This window comes from Gobius niger (genome assembly GCF_951799975.1).
Source record: "Gobius niger genome assembly, chromosome: 18".
Classification (NCBI taxonomy): Eukaryota; Metazoa; Chordata; class Actinopteri; order Gobiiformes; family Gobiidae; genus Gobius; species Gobius niger.
This window is the reverse complement of record NC_136869.1, coordinates 3,955,521-3,974,575: the sequence shown is the minus strand read 5'-3', so window position 1 is coordinate 3,974,575 and position 19,055 is coordinate 3,955,521. Positions and strand designations below refer to the sequence as shown.

At 40.8% G+C, this 19,055-nt stretch overlaps 1 protein-coding gene across 1 annotated transcript in view; it reads right to left on the bottom strand.

Moving 5' to 3' along the window:
• The window catches only part of drosha (drosha ribonuclease III), a 256,825-nt gene that overhangs the window by 136,553 nt on the left and 101,217 nt on the right, over positions 1-19,055 (bottom strand). Inside the window, exon 21 of the mRNA XM_079576148.1 lies at positions 9,190-9,289. Within this exon, the coding sequence (XP_079432274.1) occupies positions 9,190-9,289 (100 nt within the window). The remainder of the gene's footprint in view (positions 1-9,189; positions 9,290-19,055) is intronic.

The following is a 19,055-nucleotide window of genomic DNA, read 5'->3' as shown; positions in this document are numbered from 1 at the left end:
ATTTTTCGCCAATGTGTGTGGGAAAATGGGGAATCATTTGGGGGAAAATTGAAGAAATTAAGAACAAATAAGGAGAAATTGTGTACAAAAAATTTAGGGGAAAATGGGGCATAAATTGGGAAAAAAATGGAAAAAAAAAGAGAAAAAAAATATTATTTGAGTTGAAACAATCAAGTTTAGTTTAGTTTAGTTTATTTATTTATTTGAACAGGGACAGTGTACAATATACATTAACCTCAAAGGGAGAGATGCATTGTACCAGGTTATAGCACTTGTGCTAATTTCCACCTGTAGTCACTTCCTTTAATGCTGCCCCTGGACCAGCAGCATCAATACTCGGATATATACAGCATATAATTTGGTACCTGGTTAATGTTTTGCAATACCAGTAGTCCCTAAACTTTTTTCCCGACACCATACTGGTAACAAACAATATCCAGCCCTATTAATGTGGCTAAAGGTTTGTGAACAATGTGCCTTTCGCCACCAAACAATGAACTCGATTAATAAAAGAAAAAATATCTGTCCAAAAACAGGGAACAATAGAAGCACTAGTCTCTCATGGTCGGCGACTTTACTGATACACACACAATAAATATCACCGTAATCGAAGAGGCGCGTTTCGTGAGGGAGAACACCGCTTTGGCAGATCTCGTTGCAGATTCTCGGCGTGAAAAAAAAAAAAAAAAACCTAATACAACGTCACATGAAATAGATATAAATGTGCAAAACCGCGTCGGATCGAATGCAGCGGCGAAAGGAACAGGCCTCACTTTAGAGAAATACAAATGGACACTATCAGAAGCACAGCACTGGATCAGTTTGGGTGCACAGACCATGACGCGCTCATCGGCGCCATCTACGCCTCGGTAATGGCCTATTCTCTCAGTAATAGCATTTTTGGAGCGCCGCGTTTTCTTGGCTGCTTTGTGGAAGGCGAGAGAGAGGAGGGCTGTGGGGAAGAGAACAGGAGGACTGGCTTTTTGGGTGTATTTGGGGAAAGTTGATGCTATTTGAGGTAATATGAGAGAAATTAGATCAGAAGCAACGTATTCAAATGTAGGTGCATCTATTGACAAGGACATGTGGAACTGGCTCACCATCTAATCTTTACAGAGACATTATTTAAATGCAATGCAAAAGGGGCTTAAAGATAGACTTAAAAACATTATGAAGAAGTAACAATGAAATACAAGGAACGGACACATGTGGACTGGTTGGGCGAACTCCCACATACCCTCGAGCACCCGATGAAGGGTATACATGCCTTTCAGTCATGTGACCTTTGTTATTATAGCGGCCATTTTGAATACCGAAGTAGCATTATGTAGCACTACCACATGTAACAATATCTCTACTCTAGTATGAAAATGAAAGACAACTGATTGACAGTGGCATTTTTATGTACTCATAATCATTGCTTAAGATAACAGTAAAAACATGGCCCCAGTGACGCACATTTATGTGAAGAAACCAGTGAGTCTGTGTTTAAGCTGCTCTAGACATTAGCATGCTACCGGTTAGCATTTAGCTTCAACAGCTCAGCTCCAACCTCTCCAAGTGAAAGTAATGAATCACACTCCAAACATCTAGCCTTGGATACAACATGTGGCAGAGGTCAGAGCTGAGCTATTACTGTAGTATTTCCACAGTGTTCATGTGTTTTGACAGTTGATTGATGACAGTTGCTAAGCGGTAGCATGCTAACGTCTTGAAGAGCTTAAACACTGACTCAGACTGAGACTCTGTTGACATGACAAACTGCTAAAATCACAGAGAAAAAAGTTTCTTATTTGATGTGTTAATTTAGTCTGAGGAGTGAAGCAGATCTTTATAAATCCTGTAGCTTGACGGACAGAGCTGCAACATCTGTGCCACATTTACTGGTTATATCACATAAACGTGCGTCTCTGGGGACGTGTTTTTACTGTTTTCTTCTTTAGCAATGACTACGGGTACATAAAAATGCCACTGTCAGCTAGTTGTCTTTCATTTTCATCCTGAGTCGAGATATTGTTACATGTTAAAGTGCTGCAGTATGTGGTATTCAAAATGGCCACCGGAACTATGCGTGATGTCATTGGAAATGCATGTATAGAGCTGGAGTATGGGGTCCGGGGCCCTCTGTTAAGGGCTGTCTGTTCCCTGTATGACGCAGCAGGAGCTTGGTTCGCATTGCCGGCAGTAAGTCAGACCTGTTCCCGGTGCGTGTTGGTCTCCCCCAGGGCTGCCCTTTGTCACCGGTTCTGTTCATTAAGTTTATGGACAGAATTTCTTCTTGGGAGCCTCAGGATCTCATCTCTGCTGTGTGCAGACAATGTTGCTCTGTTGGCTTCAACAAACCAGGACCTTCAGCTGCTCTGGGGCGGTTTGCAGCCAAGTGTGTAGCGGCCAGGATGAGGATTAGCATCTCCAAATCTGAGGCCATGGTTCTCCACCGGAAAAAGGTGGCTTCCCCTCTACAGGTCGGTGGGGAGTCCTTACCTCAAGTGGAGGAGTTCAAGTATCTCGGGGTCTTGTTCACGAGTGAGGGACGGATGGAGCGTGAGATCGCTAGACGGATTGGATCGCTGTCGTGGTGAAGAGGGAGCTGAGTTGGGGCAAAGCTCTCGATTTACCGATCGATCTATGTTCCCACTCTCACCTATGGTCATGAGATTTGGGTAATGAGCGAAAAGGACAAGATTGCGAATACAAGCGCCCGAAATGAGTTTCCTACGCAGGGTGGCCGGGCGCACCCTTTGAGATCGGGTGAGGAGCTCAAGAGAGCCGCTGCTCCTTCACGTCGAAAGGAACCAGCTGAAAAAGTGAGTGCTTCTTGCAAACTAGATGCGACGCCTCAAAGGGTTTTTCACATAAACAAGGATGACATGAGGCTGAAAAATAGATGAAAATGGAAAAATGGGCTTGTCTTCATTACATGGCCTCAGCTACACAGGCAACTTACAACATAAAGTGATTCTGTAACAGTATTTCTAAGCTGTTCTTGAAATAAGTCAATTTGTCCTTGATTTGAGTTATTACTATAAAGAAACCTGTTCATGGGGCAAGTTTGTTCCACGTGAACATCAACTAGAATCTTATTTTGAGTAAAGCCAGATTGGATTGAGCGCGCGGAGATCTTCTTAATCTAACCTTGCCTTGTGCACAGTATTGGACTCTCAAACGCTCTGATTGCGTGTGAGAGGCAGCGCTCCAGGGCACGATTGGGGAGATTATTGGCGGTTGTGTTTGGAGGAGGTTGTGACAGATGTGGCTCTGCTGTGGTCCAGCTGTGGCACGAGGCGCGGGGCCCAAACCGGCTCCAGCGCAGCCTGGCACCGCTGTGGCCCCGGCACAGAAACCAGGAGGAGAACGAGGGAAGCGGAGAGTGACCTTCAGGGAATCACAGCAAAGTCACATTCAGAGGTGGGACAAAAGCACTAATGCCATGAAATGCATTCTGGGATGTTTATACGGTGGGTTTCATGTCTCTTGGAAACGTTTTTGATCAAATTCTGTCTTTTTGATAAAGCGAAAAGGTCGAGCAACATCACTATTTCCAAAGAACATTTAACATTTAAGGCCTTGTTTATGAATGGGAATAAAACCCATTCTGATTTTGATCTGAAAAGGTTCATTTGGTCTTTTGAAACTTGCCAAACGCGTTCTTTTATTTCATTTTCTATGTCGAAGGTGAGCAGTCGAAACTGTCAGGTATGAAAAGAAAAAACAAAAAAAACACTGGTCTGATAGAAAAGAAAAGGTTTTGCAAAGATATATTTTGATTTTGAATTTCAGCACAATTCATTCAATGACTTTAACCTCTTAACCTCAACCTTAAAAATCAAAATCAAATCTAAAAGCTTCTTGACTGGAGAGCTTTGTTGTCAATTTTTTGTTGCTTTATTGTCACATTTTTGTTGATTTTTCATCTTTGTTTATGTCTCATTTCAAGAAGAGGTCAAAGCTTTTGTATGTGGATTCTGTTTTTCAAACCACAAACCGATGTTTTGACATATTTAAACACAAAGATCGGTTCAGACGAGGCCTGCAGAGCCGCCTTTTGTAATAACATGGCATTATTTAATATCAAACATTTAAGAATGTTCAAAATATATATCTACAGGTGCTCGTCATCTATTATAGAAAACGCTATCTCAATGGCCGCCGCCTGGCCGCCGCCATGTTTATTTCCCATACCGACTTTGAAGCTAAGCAGGGACGGGCCTGGTTAGGACTGGGATGGGAGACCGTTTGGGAACACCAGGAAGCCTGGCGACAGTACTGAGTGTGTGCGTGGTTCGTGCTGCCGTGCGTGTGCGCGCATCCAAACAGGGCAGTGTGTGCGTATGTGTGTGTGTGTATGTGTGCGCGCGCATCCAAACAGGCCGATGTGTGTCATCTCACTCACCGCTAACCTGCAGCTGTAGACGCTCCGCACAGGTACATGCGTAAGATCCAATCCTGACCGTATTCCGTCTCCAAAGCTTTGTCTCCGAAAAAAAATACACGCAAAACATTGCCCAAAACCTGCTCAAACACGAGCCTCTAATCAAACGCGCTGCTCCGACTGATTTTTCCTCCGTGTGAGTCAAAGCGAAAATGAAACTAACACTTAACGAGCGCATGGCCTGCACTGCGTAGTTCTTTCCTTTTTTTTTTTTACTTTGCTGCTTTACCATTTCTTTTCTATTTTGCTTTCACGTATTGTGAGCCCAGAGCTACATTTTATTCTAAAGCTGCTTTGAAAGCATTGCCAACTATATTGTAAGGTTATAAATACTGTCTAACAACGATCATTAGGCTATGTCATTTCAAAACCAACTTCTTATTTTTTTGATTGTGCACTACCGTGATGCACCAAACCACGGGTCCTGCACCGTGAACCACACCGTTACAGCTGAACCCCTAATATTTATCCATAATTATTCCACTGTCTCTTGAATTCTGTTCCCTGAGTTTAGTGAACATATTGTTGTTGTAGTTTATAAGACAGGAGTACGGGTGCATCAAATACTCCAATTGCTGTTTGTTTGCAATTATTTTTAGCATTCATTATTTTACACATTTGTAGTGGCCATAGTTTTTGGAATGGGTTGGGAACCACTGGTCTACAGCTGAACTGTGTGACGGGTTGGACATTTCTTTGTAATCACTCATAATCTCAGAATATCACATGTGGAGACTAGCGAGGCCCGGCCGAAGGCCGGGTCTCAGCTAGTATAACTATAATATCATGAAAAAGTGCATTTACTTCTGTTATTCAACTTTAACTGTGAAAATAATATATGATAGACTCATTACATAATTTCTAACTTAAACAACAGATAGTGGAAGGATTTGTAAGAAGTCAATACCTTTTTATCGTTTAGAACCTGTAAAACCACTTAAACCCTTTTCCCAACCATAACAGGTTTTAAAGCTGCACTATGCAACTTTTTAGGTGAGAAAAAAAAATCTTAATATTTGCATTAACCCTGTAAATGCCTCGTTGGCATCATGGGTGCAGCCTGGCACCTTTGTTTTCCCTCACAGTGGCCTCTATGACTCTCCAGGATCAATTGTTGTTGATTCGTACCAGAAACGGGCCAGAAACCCCAAAACAATTGATTCTGGAGCGTCAAGGCCACTGTGAGGGAAAGCAAAGGTGCCATGCTGCTCACATAAAGCCACGAGTCACTAAAAGGTCAAAGACATGCAAATATTAAGCCTTTTTTTTCACATAAAAGTTACATAGTAATTTTTGGAATATAACTGACCTTGCATCACATGAATGAGCGCATTTTGAGGGACTATTTTCCAGCAGATCACTCCAGTGATGCTGCTCAAATATAAGTTGTTTTAAATGCAAAATGGTTAAAATTATTCTATCGACACAGACATTTATATGGTTAGTCTGGGGTTATAAGTGATTTGCCTCAGGTGCTCTGTGGAGCGGGTCAGACTGTTTTTAATGCAGGCTAGCTGATACCATAGAAACGCGCTAGCCTTGCATTAGCCTAGCGCCACGAAACTCTTCAAACACAAGAACTGCAGGAATTACAAAAAAAATATCTCCAGAAATCAGCGACACTCTGGATAACTAGGAAATGAGGCCCTATGTCAAAAATCCTGAAACATCCCTTTAACAACGCAAAGTTATGGAATTCATCACAAAACATAATGAGAGTTTATTGCAAAATACGTTTTTGCTGCACAGCGACGTGAACATTTCATTAAATCTCCAGCTGTTGTGGCTTAACAGGCCTTTATTTACGCTCGAAACCGAACGTCGCGTGCTCATTTGTGACGCCTCTCACTTTATTAACCGACATTACCCCTTAATCGACTCAATTTGGCCACTCAAAACTTTCCCGTCTGTGTAGATTCAGCCAAGTCAGAGGAATCCCAAATTGACTTTCCTGGCAGCGCCGCTCGCTCGCGCCGGCCTCCTCTCCCGCGAGCAGTGCGGGGTGCTGGTTAATTACTCGGGCGATCCGCTGGTGGTATCCGACCCCCCGCGAACGCGCACGCAAATTAACTCCACAATTCAACTCCTGACTTCTTTTAAGCCTTCCAAGTAGGAGCTGGAGTGCCCGGACTGCGCCTCTCAAGATATTTTTATGAAAGATAATTGTGTGTTCTTGAGCTATTTGGAGGGGTAAACAACTTGGCAGCGGCGGTATCTCGCTAGCAAGCAGCAAATTGAAAAAAAAAAAAAAAAGGGGAAGCCAAAAGACGTAGCTAGCGACGACGCGCGGCTAATGCAGATTCGGCCGGCTGGTTCTTTGTATTCAGCGGGGAGCGACATGAAAGATTGAAGTTTTTAATTGCTTTCTCCACATCACGGGACGATTATTGTTGTGTGCGCTTTTAGGATGGTGCCAGCGAGCGCGGCGCCGAGAGGAGGCCGTGCCAGGCAAACCGGGGGGAAAGGGGAAGAGAAGAGGAAGTGAACGGGGAGCGGGCGATAACAGAAGTGGAGCGGCGGCTGTGAGGGAGAACACAGAGGGCTTTTAAGATTTACTCTGAAGCTAAAAGGGACGCAAAATGTGAGCTGGACGGATTTACATGCTGTTTAAAAGATGTTTTGTTTCAAGGTCTGAGGTTGATGTGTTCAAATGAAATATCGCCCGCACTGAGGGCAATTGACCTTTCCCAAATGTTAGCTAGCACCGTCAAGAAGAGGAGTTAAACAGCGTGTTAGCAACTCTTTTTGGTGCAAAGCCAGAGAGTCACCTCCAGATCGAAAAAAAAAAAATGAAAAAAGGCAACAAAGGGACTCTACAACTGTCGAGGATTAAGCACAACACTGGAAAAAGGACCATCTGAAATGAGATTAATAAAATCACTTGAAAAAAAGCTGCTTTGTTGAGTTTGAGTTGGTGTGAACTCATCTAAGAGTAAAAATGCTAATGCCAATGGAACAAACAAAAATCCCACTTGAAATCAGACAAATTCACTTTCACATTTAAATGCAGTGGTCCCTCGTTTATCGCGGGGGTTACGCACAAAAAATGACCCCCAATAAACAAAATCCACAAAGTAGTCAGCTTTATTTTTTAGAATCAGAATAAGATTGTTTTTGCCATTACTTGTAAACAGGTTCACAAACTGGGATTTTTTTCTCGATGAATACATGCAACGACCAAAGTTTTATGGTAGCAGTTTCAGCGTCAGAAGGCGAGTGTTTAGCTGAGGTGTTTATTTTCGTGGAAAAGTGCAGAGAAAGTAAACCCAGAGTCAGACCTGCTCATGCCCGGCCTGTGAGTCAGACCTGCTCATGCCCGGCCTGTGACTCTGTCTGCAGCGTAGTGTGCGCACTGATGTGTTGACGGTCCACAGAGATCCTCCCTGCACGAGAGGAGGCTCACTGTACGACTAGCCAGTCAAGACACACAACACACTAGTCCCATTGGCAATAAGATGTTTTATCTTATCCAAGACTAGACCCAAACCCACTCAAACTTCTCTTAATTCAAGTAAATTTGTTATTTCTTCCTTGAGATGATTCTTTTTCCAGTGAAGTTGCCGGTGCTGCCTTAAATGCAACCAGCAGAGTCGTGTGGACAAGTCATGCCCTTGCACAACCGGGCAAGTTCTCATCTTAAAGGGACTATACAGAGTTTAAAATGTTTAAATTATATATTTTCCTCCCCCTACATGTTCCAGCCATAATGTGTAGAATGAGCTTAGACCTGTTCACCACAACTGCCTCTAAAATCCTGCACTGTCACTCAGAAAGGTGTTAATTCGGGTCTAAAGTGCCGTCATGCACGAGCTTAATCTATCAATCAATCTATATTTATAGCACTTTTCATACACAGATGCATCGCAAAGTGCTTGACATTTAAAAAGATACTGAAAAAAATGTTTTTGCCCATGAAACCCTCCCAATATATATAGCATAATATATGTATTAATATAGAAGCTGCAGTTACACATAAGACCTGAGGTGGCAGATGTGAGCATAAAATTACCAACTTGCATCTAGCCACTTTAAGTTACACTAATATTTAAAAAAAAAAGGGTAAAACAAGCAGAAGAATCTGGTATTAACGGTTGCTATGAGTTTGATTGAGCAATGACCGTTTTGGGGCAAGGCTTTGAGAAAGGGCAACTATAATGTTTAATTTTTGAAAGAAAAAACAAAAAACGTTTGCATATGATGTAAAAATAGATATTTTTGTTCTGGTTATTGAGCTGAGTATCCAATCAGAAAGCAGAAAGAGTGCCAATATTGGGCTTCCACATGCCTATGGCTAAAATCAGTTATGAAGTAAATAATAAAATAATCAAATAATCTACAGTAAATGCTTGTTACCAAAATCCCAGCACCCGTCCCCAGTCAAGGTTTGTCCTAAATGTTGAAAGATCATATATTCTTACAAATATCTCAGTAGCTGACACTGAAACGGGGATAATCTCTTCATAATTTCAGTCAAAGTAATATTTTTAACGACTAAATCAGACAAAAACTAAATGAAAAGTAGTTGAATGAGACTAAAATGTCCCGATATGTTCCAAAATGTTGTGAACTTCAGTGACGCGGTTTGAAAGAGCCTCATATCATTTAAATCCACGGCCACAGAAACAGGTCTGTGCTTTGTCCGTGCGGGAGCAGAGACTCGCAGCTGTGGACCTTGATTAAATAAGAGCAGGATCTGGCGTGGGGGAAAATGAGACACTGATTGGCACAGCGAGTCACCAAAGGGAAGAAGAGTTTACCTTGGCGAGCATGGCCAAGTGCTGGTTCTGGACAATGGCCGTTCTGTAGGTGGCCAGTCCTCCCTCCTCCAGGCCGGGGAACAGGTAGTACAGGTGCACGCTGCGGCAGACACAAGCACACACGGGGGAGATGATACATGAGTGAGCAATTCTGGGAAGGTTATCAAGACGAAATAGGGGCACATCAGTGTAAATTTACCTTCAAAATGTTCCAAACAAATCACGGAAAGTTACAACAAAGGAACAATTTGCAAAACAATCTTTGGAAATCCAGGAAAAAAAAAAGATCTAGAAAGACGTACTGAGATCAAAACAATCAGGTTGTATTAAAAGTCCAATGGGGAGTCCCTGGAAATGTCAGACTTATCAAAACAAGGTATTTGGGAAAACAACAAAAGAAAATACGCTACAGCGACATTTAAAATGACACTTATTGCACACAATACATCCTCTCTTTTTGGTCTAATTAATTCAGAGAGAGACACTTTTGCAAATAGCCAGGAGCAGAAACATAAAAAATGCTTTTAAATGTGTGTTTTGTGCTCTACATTCTTCACACCGCCTGATCGAAAAACAAAAAGTCACCTTGTTTTAACTAAAATGTTCTGATTTGCTGCAGTTGGTCAGGTTTAGGTTCAGCAACATCCTGAACGACCAGGTTTTTCCATCAGGGCATTTCTTCCTCCCTGATGGCATGGGCATATTCCAAGATGGCTGTGCCAGGATTCATGGGGCTCACATTGTTAAAGAGTTGGTTCAGGGAGGATGAGATGGATCGGTCGCCACAGAGTCCAGATCTAAACCCCATTGAGAATGTTTGGGATGTGCTGGAGAAGGCTTTGCACAGTGGTCAAACTCTCTCATCGTCAATACAAGATTTTGGTGAAAAATGAATGCAACACATTGGATATTGCAAAATCTCATTGAAACAACCAGTCACCCATTCACACACTATGAGGCAAGGAGGGTGAAGTGTCTTGCTCAAGGACACAACGACAGTGTGTACCTTCAGGAGACAGGATTCGAACCCCTGACCTTCCGATCATCAGGCGACAAGCTCTACCAACTGCACCACTGTCATCCCTTACTGTGGTCCAACCAAATATTAGCGCGTGTTGCCTGTGTTTTCTGCAACTTTTTCAAATATGTTTTATATTTTTGTTTTACTTTAAAAAAAAAGGCATTAAACCATAAATGAACACATGGAATTATGTTTTCACTTCTTAACCACCACCATAACAAAGTGCATTTTCTCCAGTTCAGCTTTACCCAAATCTAAAATGTTACAGCCTGTAGGACCTCATTTGAAAGCTAAGACCAACATACTTGATGCAGAAGGATCTTTTTCCTCGCATTGTTGCTGCCACTTTTTTGTCAAATTTTTGGTTGTTTTTCTGTTGCTCTGTTGTGGCTTTTTTTATTGCATTTTCTACACTTTTTTGTCACTTTTTTCTTTGCTTTTTTGGGGATTTTTCATCCTCGTTTTCATCTCATTTTTGTCACTATTTTGACACTTTTTTCAAGAAGCCTTTGGATTTGGGTAAAGCCAAACCGACTTCTTGACAAAGGCTTGTTTGGAGCCGATACGTGTGGAACTCATCAGCATTATGGATTTGTATGATTATAAAAAAAATATTATAAATAGAGAATTATAATATGGAGGAGTGCCTTGTTTTTTTATTTTTCCAAACTGATGCAAGTTGGTCATTTTATACTCACTACTGCCACCTCAGGTCATATGTGTAACTGCACCTTCTATATTAAGCTTGTGTATGACGGCACTTCAGACCCGAATTAGCACCTTTCTGAGTGACAGTGCAGGATTTTAGAGGCAGTTGTGGTGTAGCCTGATAAACGCACGGTAGACAAGTTGTTGATTGGCGGCTAAGGCCGAACCAATCACGACCGTCACAGAGAAATGAGAAGGTTACGTCACTCGCTGCACCTCTATGTTTTTAGTTCAATTAACGTTAACATCAGCCAAAACTAATCATTGGATGAAGTAGTCAAGGATTTTGCCTCGCGTTCTCCGCGTGAGTTTATATTCACTTCATATCTTTTTAATTGGACGCAGCTGTCGTCACGTTCGCTAATCTCTAATTGGTTTATTTCACTGACAATCTGTGCGCGTTAGGCCCGCCCCTTCAAACTGCTCCAATTGCTCCATGACCAGACTAATTCCCTGCATGGAATGGACAGGGAAGAGTATGGCAGAGCCAGGCAAGTTGTGGTGAACAGGTCTGAGCTCATTCTACACAATAGGAAATGGCTGGAACATGTAGAGGGAGGAAAATACAAAATTAGTCCCTTTAAACAAGAAATAAACTCTTCCATATACCCAGCCGCCCTTTGCTTTGATAAGTGCGCTGCATTTTTGACATTTTCTCATTGAGTTGATGATGATGTCGTCACCAGAAATGGTTTTCACTTCACTGTTGAAAATCATTCCAGGGATGACATTATGAAGCTCATTGAGAAAACACAGAGAATAAAGAAAATATAAAACATATTTTGAGCTATTTCACCCTTATTTGCTTTGTCATTTCAACATAATCCCACGTGTTTATCCACAGCTTGGACTTTTGGCTTGAGTAACTGAACAGAAAGTCTTTAACAAAGTACTTTATAATAAAACTACTATTTGCGGCTCTGAACGTGTAGTAAAAAGAGTTGACGCCGCATTCCCACCAGGCGTCCTCCATCTTTGGCCTAATTAACACCAGGCGATGCCCATCCTTTGGTCCAACCTGCGCCCGCTCCAGTGGCTCCACAGCTGGGCCCCGGGCCCCGGTCCCTACACCCCCCTCCTCGGCATCTGAGCGTGTGATTCGATATTATCTGAGCTAAAAAAAAAAAATAACATTTTTAATCAACGCCAAAGAGAAGCGAGGCAGGTGGCGTTCGCCGTTTGTCCAAATTCACTCGAGTTTCGCCGATCAGTGTGTTATTGTCGTCTCGGTGTGGGGGGGGGAAACAAAGGAATTGGAATTAATACGGGCTCATTTGGCGTAATGGGGAAAGTATTGGACGTGATGGATCGACTCGACAAACGGCCCATTTAGCACTTAATCTTTAATATGAGCTCAAAGTGGTCAATATGTCCATAATCACATGTTACGGTTCGCAAAACTAAAGGGAAAGAGCGGCTTTTGAACGCGAAGGAGGGAGACTGAGCACCGGAAGCTGAGGAAAAGTCGGTTTACACAGATTTTCATGGAAACAAAGTGAGCTGAACTTGAGTTGGTAAGTAAGAAGGAAGAGTTTTCCACTTCGCAAATCATGAGACTCAGAATTACTAGGAAAATATTCTTAATTCCAGTCATTTTAACTAATCAAGACATGAGTTTTTGCAGTGTATTCATGTCAAGGGTAAACACATTTAAAGTCCGGATTAAAATACTTCACTGAAGACCCCTCACATCAACTCTACAGCTCCTCCACGCTGCTTCCATCGGGCAGGCGTTTTAAAGTCCCCCTGGCCCACAAAGACATATACAAGAAGTCATTTGTTCCCCACAAACCAGAACTCCCGAGATATCGCCTGGATATCAGACGCACATCCGCCCACAACAGCAATGGACGGAGACGCTTCACTCGGCCCGTTAGGGACTTGGTTTAGTTTTAAAAATGAGTTCCTAAAACACCTGAAAGCTAAATAGCTATAAACTCATAGCTATGAACTCATGTTTCTATCTAATTATTGAACAATTTAGGTGCAAGACCTGTAATTAACTCGATTAAAAAAAATGTTTCCAAGTTTTTACTCGAGTCCCACCACTAGTTGATTTTAAATGTGCCTTGTGCTTTTATGGAAGTGTGTGTGCATGTTTTGAGCCTGTCAAAGAATGCCTTCGGGGACAGACAATAAAGTTAATCTTATATAAATAAACATTACTTACTTACTTACTTACTTACTTACTTACTTATCTTATTGTTGTTTGATATGATGCAAATGACAAAATACATGTTTACAATTTCAGAAGTTTGGAAAATATTCTCTTTACTTTGCTATTTCGAGGAGAGACAAACTGTACGGGGACAATACATTTTCTACTATTACTAAGACTAAGGCTGCACTACAACTAATGGAGTACTTCATTTGAAAATGAGGAATTTGAGGAACACCTTTGGACTGATGTGAGGGACAGTTGCCGGGTCACTTTCATTAAACCCCTTTTTTGTCTCTGGTCACTTTTTGTGGCTTTATTGTTGCCATTTCATCACTTTTTTAGATTTGCTTTTTTGTCACGTTTTCTTTTTGATGCTTTTTTTTTATGCCTTTAGATTTGGATAAAACCAAACGGCAGAAAATGCACTCGGTTCTGGCGTGTGGTAAGAAAATATACATTTTCTGTTATAATGGTGCAATTACCTTGACGTTCGAGGGCTGTCAAGTTTAATTGGTCGGTGGGTTTCTCTCATCTTTTCATCTTTTGAAAGCCTCACATTTGCCAGCCCATCTATCCAGCCTGCATGGTGCTACATACAGGCCTATTCTCACTATATCTTACAGTAGATCTGTAAAGGCTAAACCAGGGCTGTCCAAACATTTCACTTTTTTGTTTCAAACATAACTCCATCAATGTTCATTCACAAACAACGCCTTCAGTGAGAATCTATAATGTAAATCATCTTGAAATGAAAGAAAAAACAAAACATAAAAAAGTGTTTCTGTTACTGTACATGACACACAGCATGTAAATGACATAATTTAGGTGCAACACTTTAGAAAAAACTGGAAGTATCCTATATTCCTTATTGATGTTAAGTATTGGCAGTTAATCCATGGTCATACATGTTATGTGTGATTGTGTTGTTATTGTTATATGTACTGTATGTGAGTGTACTTGTTATGTTTTGTTATTTTATGTTCAGGACCCCCTTGAAAAAGAGATGGTTCATCTCAACAGGGCCTTCAAATAAATTGAAATTGCTGCTGAACTGTTACTTAGATAATAAAGACAGAACAAGAAAAAGAATCAGTTTAGAAATAAAGTTTAACCTCTTAACCCCCACCTGAACCGAGCACATTTTTCTATATTTTGGCATTGCCCAAATCTAAAAGCAAAAAAGAGGCAAAAGAGCGACAATAACACAAGACTTAAAGGAGCTATCCTTGATTTATTAAATTTTCTGTATTGGAACAAAATTTGTTTTTTCCTTTAGTATTTGGTAAAAGCAGACATTTATCCAAAAACACTGGTTTTAAAGCCTTTTAAACAGTCATGAAATGTCAGGCTAGTAAGCATATTTTACAGTGAAGTGACAGTTTTCCTCTCTGAAAGTTGTGAAACCTGGTTTAAACTCAGTCCCTGTGACGAATTTTGATGTTGTAAATGCATTAGGGAAGTTTGAGATGAGTTTGGACCAGAACTAGCAATTTGAAATTTGAGTGACCCTGTTTCTTTGTACAATCAGGTATAGCTCCTTTAAGAGAGATGAAAAAGCAACAAAAATGTGACAAAAACAAGACCAAAAAAGCGATTAAAAAAAGAGGAAAACACAACAAAGACACTTCCAAAATGTGACAAAAACACTGCAAAAGAGCAACAAAAACAAAGCAACAAAAACATGGCTAAAGAGTGATGAAAAAGTGACAAAAAATCAACAAGAGAGCCACGAAAGAGCGACAAAAATGTGGTGAAAAAGTCGCCAAAAGACATTACAAAAAAAAAACTATGTGCCTTTCAGTCATGTGACCTTTGTTGTTATGGCGGCCATTTTGAATACCGACAACAGCTCAGGTCCGACCTCTCCAAGAGAAAGCCCTGAACCACACTCCAAACAGCAACATGTGACAGAGGTCAGAGCTGTTACTGCAGTATTTCCTCAGCGTTCACAGATGTGAGCCACACGTGTTTATCATGTTGGAGCCATTGGCTGACAGATGCTAACCGGTAGCATGCTAACGTCTTGAGCAGCTTAAACACTGACTCAGACTGAAACTCTGTTGACATGACAAACTGTAAAAATCACAGAGAAAGGTTTTCTGTTTCCTCTTTGATGTGTTAAGTTAGTCTTCAGAGTGAAACAGATCTTTAGTAAATCCTGCTGTAGCTGCTACGTCTGTGCCACATTTGCTGGTTACATCACATAAACGTGCGTCTCTGAGGCCATATTTTAACTGTTACCTTCTTAAGCAATGATTACGAGTACATAAAAATGCCACTGTCAATCAGTTGTCTTTTCATTTTCATCTTGAGTAGAGATACTGTTACATGTTGTAGTACTGCACAATGCTACTTCGGTATTCAAAATGGCCGCTGGAACTATGCGTGATGTCACTGGAAACACATACAGTATATAGGCTGAAAGCTTTTAGATTTGGGTAAAGCTGAACAGGCTGAACGGTTTGAACAGCTGAGAATCACATGGCTCTTTGTAAAGTAATTTGATAACTTCCTATTTCTATAATCTATATTTTTGCATTTTTATTGCATGGATTTCAATGTGTTACCGCAGTCGAACAAATGTCTGTCCCGTTTCCCCTTTGATTTAAAGCCTTTTGAAGCGGTGACTCTAACCTTATGGCAATGTCAAAGCTTTGCTAAATATTAATAAGCACCTCTTTGACTTTCAATATAGAAAATTACAAATGTTGCCGGTGCCTTTACATCATCCGCACCTTCTCTCCGCGAGTCGCTAACCAGCCCACACTGCTCGGCGCTAGCCTGGATCAGATCACCCTCCCGGGGCATCGCTCGGAGCGGGCAGCTGCACGGTTCCGCGGCAGACATTTAACTGGACAAGAGGCTGATAAATAATTCAGAGGTCCGGAGCGGAGGCCAGGCATGTCTGGGTCTGGCGCTAACAACTGACAACTGAACAACTTTAACAACTGACCGGCGGGGGAGAGGGGGGAGACAGAGGGGGAGGGAGAGGGACCGAAAACAGGGCCGAGCTGGTTGTGTGTGACGCCGTTACCGTTGGATAAACCCGACAGAGAAGGTTAATCCAGGTTCCGGGAAAAGTTTATCTCTGTGGAGACGGTGCAATAAACACACAGGCCAATTATATTCAATGGGAAGTGGGAGATTGTGTTTGCACGATAACGGCAATGATTGATTTATTAGCATGCCGTTTAGGGATGCACCGATACCACTTTTTCTAAAACCGATGCGAGTACTTTGATTCAACTTCTTAACCCCCACTTGAACAGAGCACATTTTCTCTGGTTTGGGTTTACCCAAATCTAAAAGCTTCATGAAAAGGCTAGCGACAAAAATGAGACGAAAACGAGGATGGAAACGTGAAAAAAGTGATGAAAAAATCACCCAAATATGTTGAAATTTTTACAAAAATGTGACAAAAAAATGACAAAAAAGCAACAAAAAATGTACAAAAATGTGACAAATAAGTGACAAAAAAATTGACAAAAATATGGTGAAAAAGTGATGAAAATATTACACAAATATGATGAAAATGTTACGAAATGTGACAAAAAAATGACAAAAATGTGACAAAAAATGTACAAAAATATGATGAAAAAGTGATGAAAATATAAAATAAAGATGAAAAAGTGATGAAAATATCAAATAAATATGAAAATTTTACGAAAATGTGACAAAAAAAGTGACAAAAAATACACAAAAAATTGACAAAAATATGATGAAAAAGTGATGAAAATATCAAACAAATATGACGAAAATTTGATGAAAATGTGACAAAAATATGACAAAAAAAGTGAAAAAAAAAATTGACAAAAATGTGACATCATATATACAGATGCCTTTTTTTTTTTTTCATTCAATATCATTTTTAATTTTCATTACATTGTCCATCATGGACAGAACAGCCGCTCCTCAGTGCTTGTGCTTTAGTCATTTATGTATTTTTATTTAACAACAGTACTGAGATGTTACTTATTACTGCAGATTAATGGTCTCTTTTTGCCTTTACTTCAGCTCCGTGTGGATTTTCGTGTGTGTTCATACACTGTAAATTCCAACTAAGGTCGCAACATGAAATAAAGTGTTATAATTACTAGGAGACCTGAAATTTTCAGCATTTACCCTCTATTCCATGTAAGAGGTACATTTTCAAGAGAAAATTATCATTAATTGCTTTTCCATTTTACAGCAACATGTTTCTGCTCCAAAAACAGTGTTTTACAAGTACTGACTAACTTTACATGATGCCAGTAATGATTAGTTGTCGTCCTGTTGTGCTCACGCTCAATCTAAAGTATCCATTATCAGATTCTGTCCCATTTACTAGGATTTGCCAGTTTTGAACAATTTTGGCTTAACATTGGCTTGACTTGCTTTTCTCTTTATCCAGTACTTGGTTTTAGTAACTCTCACTCACCTCCCCAGTGTCCTCTACTGCCCCCCTGTAACGGTAGCTTGACTGTCTAGTAATCGTAACTGACAAAACTAAGCTGTAACCTATGCTGCCCGTGATTGGCTCAAGTCATATGTCACATGTACAGAATGAGCCAATCAGGTTGCTCTGAACTGTTTTGAATTCAAAAGAGAAGTGTTGACCAGCCTCAGTGCATCATCAGCAGAAACAGCAGAAAACAGGACCTTTCCTGTTTGATTTCTCATTAATCGACATAAGGTGAGTGTGTCTTTGGATTTATTTGTGTTTGCTCAGAGAGTTTGATGTATTGTTACTATTTTCAATGATTTTTTTTTATATTTGAAAAATGCAACAACCTTATAACAAATTTATTATTTAATTTGGTGACCGCACAGTGACCTGTCTAATACTAGTGATACAAATTTAAGTAGTAAAGCTCCAGAAGTGTCATTTAAAGACAGAAAATAGATACTTACGGGTAATTTACTGAGTGTTCTCGTGCAAAAGTGCAGCAGCAGCAGCAGCACAGTCATTTGTGCATTTTTTACTCATGGACCATCTACATATTAGCTTTGGCCATATTACTGTAATAGGCTATATGCACAGTTTCCCCACGTGACGTCTTCCTGGACAGTGAGCCAGACGCAGCACTTCCTGTCGCTGGTCGTTTACGTTCACAATTAGCAGATTCCCACACAAAAATAGCGATAGCTCAGGATCTGGTTAAGGACAACGAGTTACTGATGGACAGTCACAGCAATGTATTACAAACATCATGTTCGCTGTGAATCCAGCCCCAAAGGAAACGCCAGCTGTCGTAAGGGGCGGAGCTTTTATCTTAGAGCTAAAGGCTAGTGTTGAAAAATGATAATATAACATGTAAACAAGTAAATATTATTTAAACTACTAACAGGACGATTCTTTTTTGCGCAGGCTCGTTCAAAACTTTGCGCTAGTTTTATTTTTTATTTTGTTAGCCGCGTTAGCTTCAAGACAAAAACATCCACCGTTATGAACACGGAGGTTTCCTCCAGTGAAGTCGTTGCGTCTCACGTAATATTTTTTAACCTGCTCCAGCCACATCCGAACTTTTACTCGCTGTCCTTTACCAAATCTTAAGCTATTGCTTCATTTCTGTGGGACCTGCTAATTTTTAATGGGAAGAGATGACAGACAGGAAGGACAGCCTCTGGCTGACTGTCCAGGCGGAAATCACGTGGGGTCATTGTGCATATAGCCCATACTCATTATTTCAAATGTTAAACCAGGTGCAGCCTGTCCACAACATCTAATTCTGCTGGTTATGATTAAAGTTTTTCTTTTATTCCCAGACAGTGACAGCTGTGAAGATTTAGAGACTGACTCTACATCAAGGCTGAAGGTAAGACTGCACTGATCAGTGTTTTAAACAGCATGTCATTTAGTAAAATAATCTTTGAAATGGTTTGTGTGTCCAGTGTCAGACTGAGGAGTCCAACTGTGGAAAGACCTGATGAGACGGAGCTGAACACACTGAGATGAGACACTCAAATGACTTTAGTATTAGTACACAAGTGTTTAGA